The sequence below is a fragment of the Frankliniella occidentalis genome, unplaced genomic scaffold (genome assembly GCF_000697945.3).
Source record: "Frankliniella occidentalis isolate FOCC.00 unplaced genomic scaffold, Focc_3.1 Scaffold137, whole genome shotgun sequence".
NCBI classification, from domain to species: Eukaryota; Metazoa; Arthropoda; class Insecta; order Thysanoptera; family Thripidae; genus Frankliniella; species Frankliniella occidentalis.
This window is the reverse complement of record NW_026267264.1, coordinates 287,047-298,704: the sequence shown is the minus strand read 5'-3', so window position 1 is coordinate 298,704 and position 11,658 is coordinate 287,047. Positions and strand designations below refer to the sequence as shown.

General features: G+C 44.8%; 1 protein-coding gene across 2 annotated transcripts in view; it reads left to right on the top strand.

Annotated features, from left to right (window-relative positions):
* The window catches only part of LOC113211067 (serine/threonine-protein phosphatase 2B catalytic subunit 2), a 48,973-nt gene extending 37,321 nt beyond the window's left edge, over window positions 1–11,652 (top strand). For both annotated transcript variants that reach the window (XM_052270761.1, XM_052270760.1), the window contains exons 2-10: window positions 7,446–7,649; window positions 9,094–9,218; window positions 9,319–9,430; window positions 9,583–9,728; window positions 10,354–10,493; window positions 10,698–10,775; window positions 10,897–10,990; window positions 11,080–11,206; window positions 11,280–11,652. In XM_052270761.1, the coding sequence (XP_052126721.1) occupies window positions 7,446–7,649; window positions 9,094–9,218; window positions 9,319–9,430; window positions 9,583–9,728; window positions 10,354–10,493; window positions 10,698–10,775; window positions 10,897–10,990; window positions 11,080–11,206; window positions 11,280–11,416 (1,163 nt within the window). In that variant the 3' untranslated portion in view covers window positions 11,417–11,652. The remainder of the gene's footprint in view (window positions 1–7,445; window positions 7,650–9,093; window positions 9,219–9,318; window positions 9,431–9,582; window positions 9,729–10,353; window positions 10,494–10,697; window positions 10,776–10,896; window positions 10,991–11,079; window positions 11,207–11,279) is intronic.
* The last annotated feature ends 6 nt before the right edge of the window (window positions 11,653–11,658 follow it).

The following is an 11,658-nucleotide window of genomic DNA, read 5'->3' as shown; positions in this document are numbered from 1 at the left end:
CGATCTCGAAATCGGGTAAACGTGTCTCTAAAACCGAGTCACCTTTTACCTGTTTCCGAGAAACGATTCCCGGATTTCGAGACACGATTCTCGGATTACGACCTCATTACCTAAGAATCAGAGCAGAGCGGCTCTAAATCAGGCTTTGGATGCTCGGAATCGAGAGGATGCCTTAAAAGTCGATTTCCTGCCTCAAAAATTAAAATTTCACATTTTTTCACGCCTCAGATTCAGAGTTTTTTGTTTACCGTGTGCGTGGACCTGTTGGAGCGCCTCAGCGTTTACATTGTTCGCTCTCCTAACCTCGACTCTGTTTCTCTCGTTGCAGGTGAGTACTTGCTGCCCCCCGCTGGGCGCTCGCGGTCGCGACCCGTTGTATATACCTCCAGGGAAATCAGGTATTTGTATTTCATCTGTACACCGTTGGCGCGCGTGTCGCACTCGCCGCCACATCGAGGCGTTTGTGTTGGTCGAGTGATGTCGCGTGAATAGTCTCAACGACTGTTGGACCTCGGCGGCGAAATTCGAACACTGTAAAACAATTCGTAAAAAGTAATCAACGACAACGTTTCGTTGATTACTTTTACGAAGCATTTCGTAAAGTTACAAATATTTTTCCTAACAAATGCAAATTTTGGGGTTATGGGTCATGAAATTTGACAAACTTCATTCAAGTTTCATACCCTTTACTTTTGGATTTTACATTCTATTTTACAAAGCAATTCGTAACATAACGATGTACCGTAACTTGTTAAAAACCAAGCTTTCGTAATGGAAAATTAACCGAGAAAATCTCGGAAAATTACGATAATTTTGTTTACAGTGAAGGGGATCGTTTTGGTTGCCTCTCGTGTAATGCCTCTCCTGCAATGTTTGTCGGCGTCTGTATTTCATAAAGTGCACGCGACGAGCGCCGAGCTCCAAAGCATAGAGCAATGGCAGGGCGAGAGGCGAGCATAGGAAATCTGACGGTAGTGTGCACTGCGTGCGTGCGTGCGGGCGAGCGACTGCTTGCCGCTGCCGCCGCCCTGTGGCCGCTGTGACCCGGTGAGCCGCGAAGTGGTGGTCGATAAGGCAGCCATCAGTATTCAGGGGCGGGGGGAGGTGGAGGGGACGGGAGGTGTCACCCGCGGGAGAAGGGAGTTTGGCGGGTTGCAACTGGATCCGTGCATGCTCAACCATGCACGATTGTGCGTACGTATTGCTACTCAATACCGCACTGATTCTCTGTAATTGCGCACAAAATCGTGCATATGGTTCGATTCGCATCTAGCTTATTGCACTGGTAAAACCAGTGTTTAATTTTGCACCTTAATTGCTGTCTTAGTTTAACTGTACAAATGAGTTTAGACACATTGTATATTGTACAACTTAGGGGAAATTTTAGAAACTGTAAGAATCTGCAGATCGTTTGGTTCACAGTGTCACCATTACCCTGTAAATGTGTTGTGCGCGAACTATAACTGTAGACCTTTCCAAATAATCTGAGCCCTTCATCCTGTTACTAACATTTTTCAAATACCACTAAATGACGGTAAATAATAGTCGAAATTCTCCAAGAAAAATATGTTTGAAAAGTACGGAAACCTCATTTTTCAAAAGATTGTTGAAAACAAAAACAAAACAGTCCTTTTTTTGAAGGGGGAGGGGGATTAGTGAGACAGTATGTCTCAAAGATGTCTCCAGCGAGTGTGCGCTGCGTCGCTGTGTGTGGGTCCAGTAACGCTGGCGACACATCGACCACGTCTATCCGCTCTGGCCCAGTGGTTATCGAGGCAGACTCTCAACTCCCAGGTCGGAGGTTCGCCTCGCAAAAGCGTCCACGTGGGCGCGCAGCTTTTATCACAACTCGGTGAAAGGGTGTCTCGACCATGGCTCAATGATGGCTCTAGTTTGTCATAACCGTCTGACCCTCAGTTATCCGTGTTGTCTCCAGGATGGCTTGTGCACGGATCAAGGTTCTGGCTCAGGAAAGACTACTTTTCGTGACAAAGTAGTCCTCTCGGAACCTCCGTGTCCACGATGGGGCCGACGAAAACGTCTCACGAAAGGGCTCGGCATTGGATCAAACGTGCCTCAACGCTGACTCAGTCTGGATTCAATGGAGGTGCACAGCTGACAAAATGCTGGCTCAATGGTGTCTCTAGAATGAATCCTTCTGAGCCTTCTGTGAGACCGATTTTTTTGTACGGGGAAGTACAGCCCATATCTGTACACTCTGGCCTGTACATAAAATATACAGGACGGACCGTAGTCGAACTGTACTTCCTTGCAGCATTTTTAACAGTGGCTTTGCCCTCACGGGCTCAGTGCACCCAGAAAGTTTGTTTCTTGTTGCAAGGAAAATTTTCTTTGTTTCAAGTGCACGCTGACACAAGATGAAATTTACTCCTGAAACAAGCTGATATTTTCTTTCGAATAAGAGAAAGATCTTATTCCAAATACAATATTGACTTGTTTAAATTGTTAATTTCATCTTGTGTCAGATCGCACTACGAATCAAGAAACTATTTTTCTGGGTATGCATGGTTGGCGCTTACCTGTGTCACGTTATAACGAATGTGACATGGTATTATATTTAACGTGACACAATTCACATTATATAGAATGTAACTTCACAGTATTTGAATTGAAAATTGTCTTCTCTAGCGAAACAATTTTGTCTGTCGTTGGATGCGCGTAAATCCGTTACTTCGTTGCGGACTAAATTGTTCTTTTACATTTAGAGTGTGAACAGTTCGCTGGGAGTTGCTAAAGTACACTCTGCATGTGCTAGGGAGTACATGTGGAGTACGCAGAATACACCTGGAGTACGCCCGAAGTACAGTAACAGTACGGGACACAGGAACACACCAGTTGTCGGCCCTCGCGGCAACTCCGTTCAACGGAAGGGCCGGTCTGCTTTGTTCTAAATAGTGTAACACGTACTCTTAACGACAAGCGCGTTTTCGGTTGTTTGGTTTTCCTTGCGTCAGATACCCCTTCTGCCGTGAGACCATACCATGCGGATGCGCCGCAAAAGGATGAGTTGCAGAGGAGCGGCTGGGGCGGGGTGGGCTGAATGGAGGGGTTGGCGTGAGGGGCTGGGTGGGAGGGAGGGTTGGTGTGAGGGGCTGCGGGGAGGGGAGGGGGGAGTAGGAGGGTTTCCTTGCCTTCTTACGGTCGATAGGGTGGGCGAGGGAGGGGGGCGGGTCTGCGGGTCTCGCGCCGCTATGGGCGGACGGACCGCCGGACGGACGCTGAGCTCTCCGGCTGCGGTTTACGACTCGCACTACGCAACCCCTTTCCTTTGGCGCCACCGTAACTCGCGAATGGAGAATACTAAAAGGGCGTCGAGCTCACGTCACGTCCAAAGCAGGGCAATTATATATCCTGCTGTGAAAAATATTTGTATGGTTTTACGTGAAAATATCCTATGAAGTTTGTCGTAAATTTACGAAAAGTGCACAATTAGAAGCAGTACGCGTTTCGACTTGGCAATCATCGACGAGCAAGAATACACTGTTATAAATTTACAACATATTTTGTAAATATTAATTACAAAACTTATTATAAATTGACGAGGACACTCTAGAAACTCAGGCGTGCCCTTGCTCATGTGTATGCAGGAGTTAGTGTATATTTGGCCAAGTAATTGACCCGACTTTTTCTACTTATTTTTTTTTTTTTTTTAAATCGTGACGATGTACATTTGTGTACAGGGATGTTGAAGCATGCACAAAAAAAAATGGAAAACTTTTTCTGGCAGGGTTCCATTCTATAGATTACGCGGCGTTATTGCGGCGTGATGCAATTGCTTGGTCCTCGGCTAGCCTCCGCTAAAGCCATTTCCCGCACCTTAGGCCGATTAAACGCTTATCGTGTTGTAGTATAGAGAGCAAACTTTTCACGTGTTTTTATTTTTTTTTTGCTAATTGTATTTACAATCATGATGTGATTTAGTGATGCGTAGGGCTGGGGGCTGGGTCGCAGAGACAGGGTTCTCTGCACTTTACAACCCGTACGCGTACTCATCGGTTACTCTCTCTGCCCTGGAAACTCACACTGCAAAATTTTTCCGAAGAATTTCGAAGCATTGTAAGGAAGTTTGCAGTGCAAACTATTTTCTTTGCATTGCAGACTATTTTCTTCGCAAGTTGCGAAGAAATGGTTTGCAAGGTTACGAACTAATTCTTTGCAGCGCTGTGAACAATTTTCTTCGCAAGGTGCGAAGAATTAGTTTGCAATGCGAAGTATTTAGTTCGCAATGCAAAGCATTTTACAACGCTTCAAAATTATTTGCACTGCAAAGAATAGTTCTTCGCAGGCTTTTTACACGGTAGAGCCCCGTGGTAAAAGGTATGTGCCCAAGTGTGTACCTGGCCATGTATACACTATTTGATGCATACCTGATCACGTACGCAGTATTTGCTGCATACATATAGGTAATCAGCAAATGCCAGAAAAAGTATAGTCAAAAATGTCCGTCCATCACGCGATTTGTGAGCGACTGAGAGGCGCTGAGCTGTTTTGCCAGACATGTCCAGACTCGCCATCTCAAGACGCGTCTACTCATATTTTTCTCAAAACCGTAGCACCTCTCTGTCGCTCACAAATCGTGACGTACGGAAACACCTCTGTCTGCCCCTCCCTCTCTCTGAGCGCATCGGCCCCACCCCACTTTCGTGTTCTAACTTTCACTGCCAAAGCCTGATTGGGTTCTAGACGGCCGTGTGTGTGTGCGTGCGCGCGCGCGCGCGCGCTTTGCTGTGCGCGAAAGCGTGTCAATTGGCTGTCTGGCGCAGATCGGGCTTGTTAAGGGAGGGAAGCGGGGAGGCATATCTTTAAAGACACACACGATCCCGGAACTTCTCTTCCCCTTTAATGATAAACGGCCATTTGGTTTTGGTCCACACGTTTGTTCCCTTATTCGCTAACGCGTTGCACCCTCTGTGCTGGGGTCCATTCTAATAGACGAGTGTTACGCGTTTGTCTACACAACATGTTGAGAGTGACCAGACCCCATCGCCGCCTGTAAAAGCACTTTGCGTTTAACACCCTGGGATTATAGCTTCCTCACTCTCAGCCTGTTACTAGCATGTTGCAAATATATTTGCTTAGTGATTATTATTTGCTATATTGAGTATTTTGACCAACTGACGACATGATCACTTATTACGAATCGTCAAAGTATTGAGGTGGGTGCCGCAGCCATAGCAGCCAGCCCCCTCAAAATGAGTAACTTTGAGGCTCTTCCCTCATTTATAGAGGGATATCCCTTAAAGTAACCGACTTTCATCAAAATTTGAAGACAGATGAGGAAGCGTCCTAAAAGTAAGTGTTTTTCTCGATGTACACTTTTTGTGTCCAGTTCCACACCCCTCGAGGAATACTGACAATGGGTCAAAAAAATCAGTGCGCCTCATAAAATCAGACTTTTTACCGTGCTCAAAGTACACATTTGGAAAGTACCTCGATCAGTTCATACGGCGACCACTCACATTATTTTACATGTGAAAAGTGTCACATTCTTTTGGATGCTACTGTCCTATTGAAACGAATGTGGCCACATTATTGAAACGAATGTGACATGACGATTTAACCAATCTAACAATTGTTACATTTTAAACAATGTGATGTCACATGAATAAAATGACAGAGCAGCCTCTCAGTTTTTCGCCTGGTATCAGAACAGGAAATTTGCCGAACCGGTCGAAGCGGCTTTGTCGTCATTTGAGCGCGCTGCGCGTTGTTGGTTGGGTTGGGTCTACTGGGCTTTGTGCCGTACCAGCCTGAAACGTAACTAACACTGTTAAATTTCTGCCTTTGCAAAAGAATGCTTTGCAGACATTTTGCATGTCTCAAAAAATGTTTTGCAATTCCAATGTTAATGCTTTAAAGTGTACATGTACATGTAACACTCTTCCAAAATCGGCGAAATAAACTCCGATGCCTACTGTTTTGCATGTATCGATCACAACCTCGATGTGTGGCCAGAGCGTTGTCGAACCTAAAAAATGTGACCTAGGGGCTCCAAATGATAAAATTTAACCCCAAAAACCCGTCTCAAAAAAACAACATAGAAACTAGATGTGAACAGTGAAATTTTGACTGGAAATGCACTTCTTTTTGACAAGCACACAATTATTACCTTAGTATACTATGACTTTTTGGGACTAACTTCCTCCGTGGACGCGTTGGAAAAAAATAAAAAATAAAACCTTACGATTTCAAAATCGTAAATGTACCAAATTCTTGGTCGGGACGAGACTGTGGAGGAGGGGGGTAGATGAGCTGGGTTCGTATAGTGGGAATAGTGGGTTCATAGTGGGCGATGTGCGACGGTGGTGGTGGTACGTGGGGGGGGGGGGCGTACCTCGCCTCTGGGAATGGCATCATTAGCATGTGACACACTCCAGCCGAGCGCGCGACTCGCCTCTCGCCCCCCCCCCCCTCTTCTCTCTCTCTCTCAGTCTCACCGTCACCCCGGTCTCTCTATCAGGCTCAGCAAATATTAGTGTATTACATGTTACAAATAACATTGTAAATGTTACACTGTAAAAAAGACGGAATTATTTACTAATAACTAAATCAGTAAAGGTCTGAGAGTGTTTATAACAGTATCCAAATTAACAGTTTAAAACTGTTGTTAATGCTCTAGATTATTCTTCCAGTGGAGTGTGCAAGTTGATATTTTATCCACGACTCGTCCACGATGGAGCGCTGAAAGAGAGGCGGCACTGCTAAACTCCCATCCTGTTCTTGATTTTTTCCCCCAAAACCTTTAAAAGCCTTTGACAACTTTCTAATCAGTATGCAAATGAATTCCTTTTTACTTAACTGACATTTTTTATCAATAAGTTACAAAATTAAAATATAACAAATTTGTAAGTGCATCGATAAACTAAGTGCAACTGCTTAACACTTGTGAGTGTACAAACGATTGTTCAGCCTCGTAGTAGTACACTTGCAATATTCAACTCGGTAGCTGTCACTTGCAAGTGTGCAACCCTGAACCCTGTTAAGCTCTTCCCACGTAGTGAGCGTCCAATTTAAGTGTGTAACCAAGGAGTTTGTTGCAAACTTGCAAGTGTACCAGGTGACTGATTTAAGCCGCGCGGGTGCTTGCGGGCTTTCCTATCGTAGCTGCACACGGCTCCTTATAGCCCAGTGCGAGTAGGCAACCCGCCCGCACGCATGCATGCGGTACAGTACAACTACGAAAGTGAAAGTGCGCGACGTGAGTCAGCCACCTGGTACAGCTACCGAGTTCAACACTTACTAGAGTACACCTACGGAGTTAAACGCTTACAAGTATTCGACATGAAGTTGCACAGTGTAATCTTGGTGCGGAAAGACGTAAGGTATTTACTAAGAAATAACTCAGTACAGGTCCGAGAGAGCGGGTCTGAAGAGTTTTCTGTGAAGAGTGTCGTTTACTGACACTTTTGTTTTTCTGTCCGCAGACACCCCGTTCCCACCAAGTCACAAGCTCTCCGTGACGGAATGCTTCGACCAGCGCACCGGCAAGCCCAGGCCCGACGTGCTCAAGCAGCACTTCTTCGCGGAGGGGCGCATCGACGAGGCGGCGGCGCTCAAGATCGTGCACGAGGGCGCCACGCTGCTCAAGTCAGAGAAGACCATGATCGAGATCGAGGCCCCCGTCACAGGTGAACAGCTTCTCTACACATTTAAATGTAAAGTGTGTGACATTCCAACACGAGGGAGGGACGGACGGACGGACGGACCTTGCTGCTTCACACACGGCCGTGAAAAAAAAATTGTATACGGCACGTATATGGCGCCATGTATGTCCGGACGCGCTCAAACATATATTTGACATATAACTTGTGCATATATATCCCATATATTGCCATATACGGCCATATATTGGCCATAAACGCCCCGCCATGTATGGCACATATATTTCATGATCTGTCTCATATATGGGCCGTGTGGTCAGTGCCATATATTTCCTTAAGTTCCTTAATGACAAATGTTTGCGTACCTTGGTGGATGCATTTCACCGGTGAACACGACTCCTTGGAAATTGCCTCTTATACTTGGGAAACTAGGAAAAAAAGCTTGGTTACCGCATGAAAAATTATAGCATCAGGTTGTCATTTGTTTGTCATCTTGCCGATGACAAACGGATGGCAAACGGATGACAAACCGATGACAAACTGGCTGCTTCCGTCGCTCCAGATCGCTGGAGAATGTTCCAACCGAACCTGCTTTTACACGCGAAGTGCCCTAGTTGTCTATACTAGCCTACACCGAAAAAAAAGAATCATTGTTCCAACGACCGTCGTGTTCTTGTGGCCGGGTTGTTGGTCCAAAGACACGATGTTGCTAACCCTATGACAGCCGGTAGTTGTGCCACCGACCATGTCGTTGAGCCAGCAATCATGGTCGTTGGAATAGCATCCTATGTTTCTGAAGCCATTCCAAGAACAACTCATGTCGTTGGTACAATGATTCTTTTTTTTGCGTGTATACGGTGTCCAAGTCGTGGAAGTGGAGTAACCATAAGTCGGTCGGAGGATGTAGATTAAGTCCTCCGCAATGGTGGCGTTAAATATTCTCTAGCTATAGCCGTTCAAAAGATGCTTTTCGAATTATTTTTTTCTCTCTGAAATTAATATAGTACGTTATCCTCATACATCACAGTAAGCCGTTTTTCTCTACGTCGCTTACTTTAATCCGCGCCTGGTTTCACGCGTGACACATGTCATCCTCTCAAGTGTTGGAATGTTGTGCGCCCTACTCACGGTAAACAAAAAACTCGGATTCCGAGGCGGAAATCTCGATTTCCGAGGCTGTCCTAATTCCGAGCTACCGATCTCGAAATCGGGTAAACGTGTCTCGAAAACCGAGTCACCTGTTACCCGTTTCCGAGAAACGGTTCCCGGATTTCGAGAGACGATTCCCGGATTACGAGCTCATTACCTCGGAATCAGAGCAGAGCGGCTCTAAATCAGGCTTTGGATGCTCGAAATCGAGAGGATGGTTTAAAAGTTGATTTCCTGCCTCAAAAATTAAAATTTGCAATTTTTTCACGCCTCGGATTCCGAGTTTTTTGTTTACCGTGCGTGTGTGTGTGTGTGTGAACAGTGTGCGGTGACATCCACGGCCAGTTCTACGACCTGATGAAGCTTTTCGAGGTCGGCGGACCGCCGGCCACCACCAAGTACCTGTTCCTCGGAGACTACGTGGACAGAGGATACTTCAGCATCGAGGTGAGTGGAACAGTGGGAATATTTGTATCTTGTAAAGGGGGGCGATCCAATGTTGTCGATAGTAACCATTGTTTTCTCTTTTGCTTTAAAATGTTTGCAGTGTGTCTTATATTTATGGGCACTCAAACTTTGTCACCCGACTACCCTATTTCTATTACGAGGAAATCACGAGTGTAGGCATTTGACAGAGTACTTTACTTTTAAACAAGAATGTGAGTATATACTTCCTGTGTTTTTGAGTGGTTGGAGGATAAAGCAACAAGTCCTTCACCACCGACCAAAAGTTTGAAATAAACATATTAGAGCCATGGCAAAAGAGTTTTATCACGCTACATTTATTTTCCTATTTCATTTTTTGCCGCAGGTAAAATAAAATATTCCGAGAGAGTGTATGACGCGTGCATGGACGCGTTCGACTGCCTGCCGCTAGCGGCGCTCATGAACCAACAGTTCCTCTGTGTTCACGGCGGCCTCTCGCCCGAGATCCACGTCCTCGATGACATCAGAAGGGTGAGTTCCTCTCTGTGGAAAATATCAAAATGTCATCGTAAATGTATAAAATTTATAGTGATTTTTAAGTTTTTAAATGTGTTGCAAATTTGCGAGATTCCATTCTCGCTGACACAAATCTCGATCAATTCCGAGTCGATACGAAGGGCTTCATTATTGTGAAAAATATCCTTGTTACGATATATTTAGTAATTTATAATTGCAAAATATGTTCTAATTTAATGACACCCCAACCTTGCTCGTCGATGAACTCCGAGTCGATACATAGTGTTTGTAATTTTACAATTTTGAATCGTGATTCGTAATTCTACGACACGCTTCGTGGAAAATTTTCCCGTAAAACCTTCAACTCTTTTTCACAGTGTTGTAGATTTACAATAATCTCAAACTGTAATTTTGAGGCACACATCATGGAAATTTTTCCCGTAAACCTACCGCAACTTTTCACAGTGGCTGTGCTCCCCGCCGCCTCCGCCGCGAGCTGAGCTGGCCGAGCCCCTGACGGCGGCAGGGTAGGCCGTGCCGCTGGACAGCCGTGTCTGACGGGCGGGCCTACCAGCCGCGCGCAGGGGCTCCCCCGGCTCCGCTCTGCGTGTCTCTAACAGCCCTCTGACCTCGCTTGCAGCTGGACCGGTTCAAGGAGCCACCTGCCTTTGGACCAATGTGTGATTTGCTGTGGTCCGACCCCCTGGAAGACTTCGGCAATGAGAAGAACGTTGAGCACTTTACACACAATAGCGTTCGGGGCTGCTCTTACTTTTATAGGTAAACTTGTTCATTTAGCTGTGCGCCCCCCCCCCCTCCCCCCTCACCTCTCCAATTCTTGCACACTGTTAAAAGATTACGGTGGAAATTCTGCCGTCCTGTGTTGCAGAGTTCCCTGTAACATATGATGAAATTCACTGTAATCTTTTATCAGTGCACCTATGTACAAAGTATCTACAACGATCTTCTCTCGCCATGTTTCAGTTATGCGGCTTGCTGTGATTTTCTGGCCAATAACAACTTGCTCTCAATAATCAGAGCACACGAAGCACAAGATGCGGGGTATGTGGAAAGTAGTGAAGTGAATGTGTCTGATGTTAATTGCCTTCTTTTTGGTTGTGGTTTTGGGAGTAACTTAGTGGTTAGTTTAATTTTAATGTGATTGCATGATCTTGTTTGCCAGATATCGAATGTACCGCAAAAGTCAAGTAACTGGGTTTCCTTCCCTCATCACCATATTTTCTGCACCAAATTATTTGGATGTGTACAACAATAAGGTACATCAGTATTGAAGTCTTTTCTAATTGTTTTTTTGTTTGGAATTTTGCTTTAAAGCCTGAACATTTTTATTTTGTCTGTTTTGCAGGCTGCTGTATTGAAGTATGAAAATAACGTAATGAACATCAGACAATTTAACTGTTCACCTCACCCTTACTGGCTTCCAAATTTCATGGATGTTTTCACCTGGTCCCTTCCATTTGTTGGTGAAAAAGGTACATAGTGTGGTGTGCATTCTTTATTTATTTGGTTAAAGCTTTACTGTACTGTACCAACCCATCTTTGCAGTTACTGAAATGCTGGTGAATGTATTGAGCATCTGCTCAGATGATGAGCTCATGTCTGATGGGGATGAAACTCTTGAAGAAGGTAAGGTATCTAATAATTTTCCAAATTACCAAAACTTTTCATTTACCTTAAAATGAAACTTTCATAATTTTTCAAATTCTAGAACTTTCTTATCCTTTTATTTTATGGTTATCAGTATCCATGGTGTGGAGAGATCTTTCGTGAATTCCATTTGTGTTGTAGTCTTGTTGGGTTATGTGACTTTGTCTTAAACTGCAAATTTTTCAGCACTCAGTAGTTGACTCATTTAAATTGTTTCGAGTTTCAAGGTTTTGCCTTAAGTGTGTTTATTTCAATTTTACTATGTGTGTTAATTTTT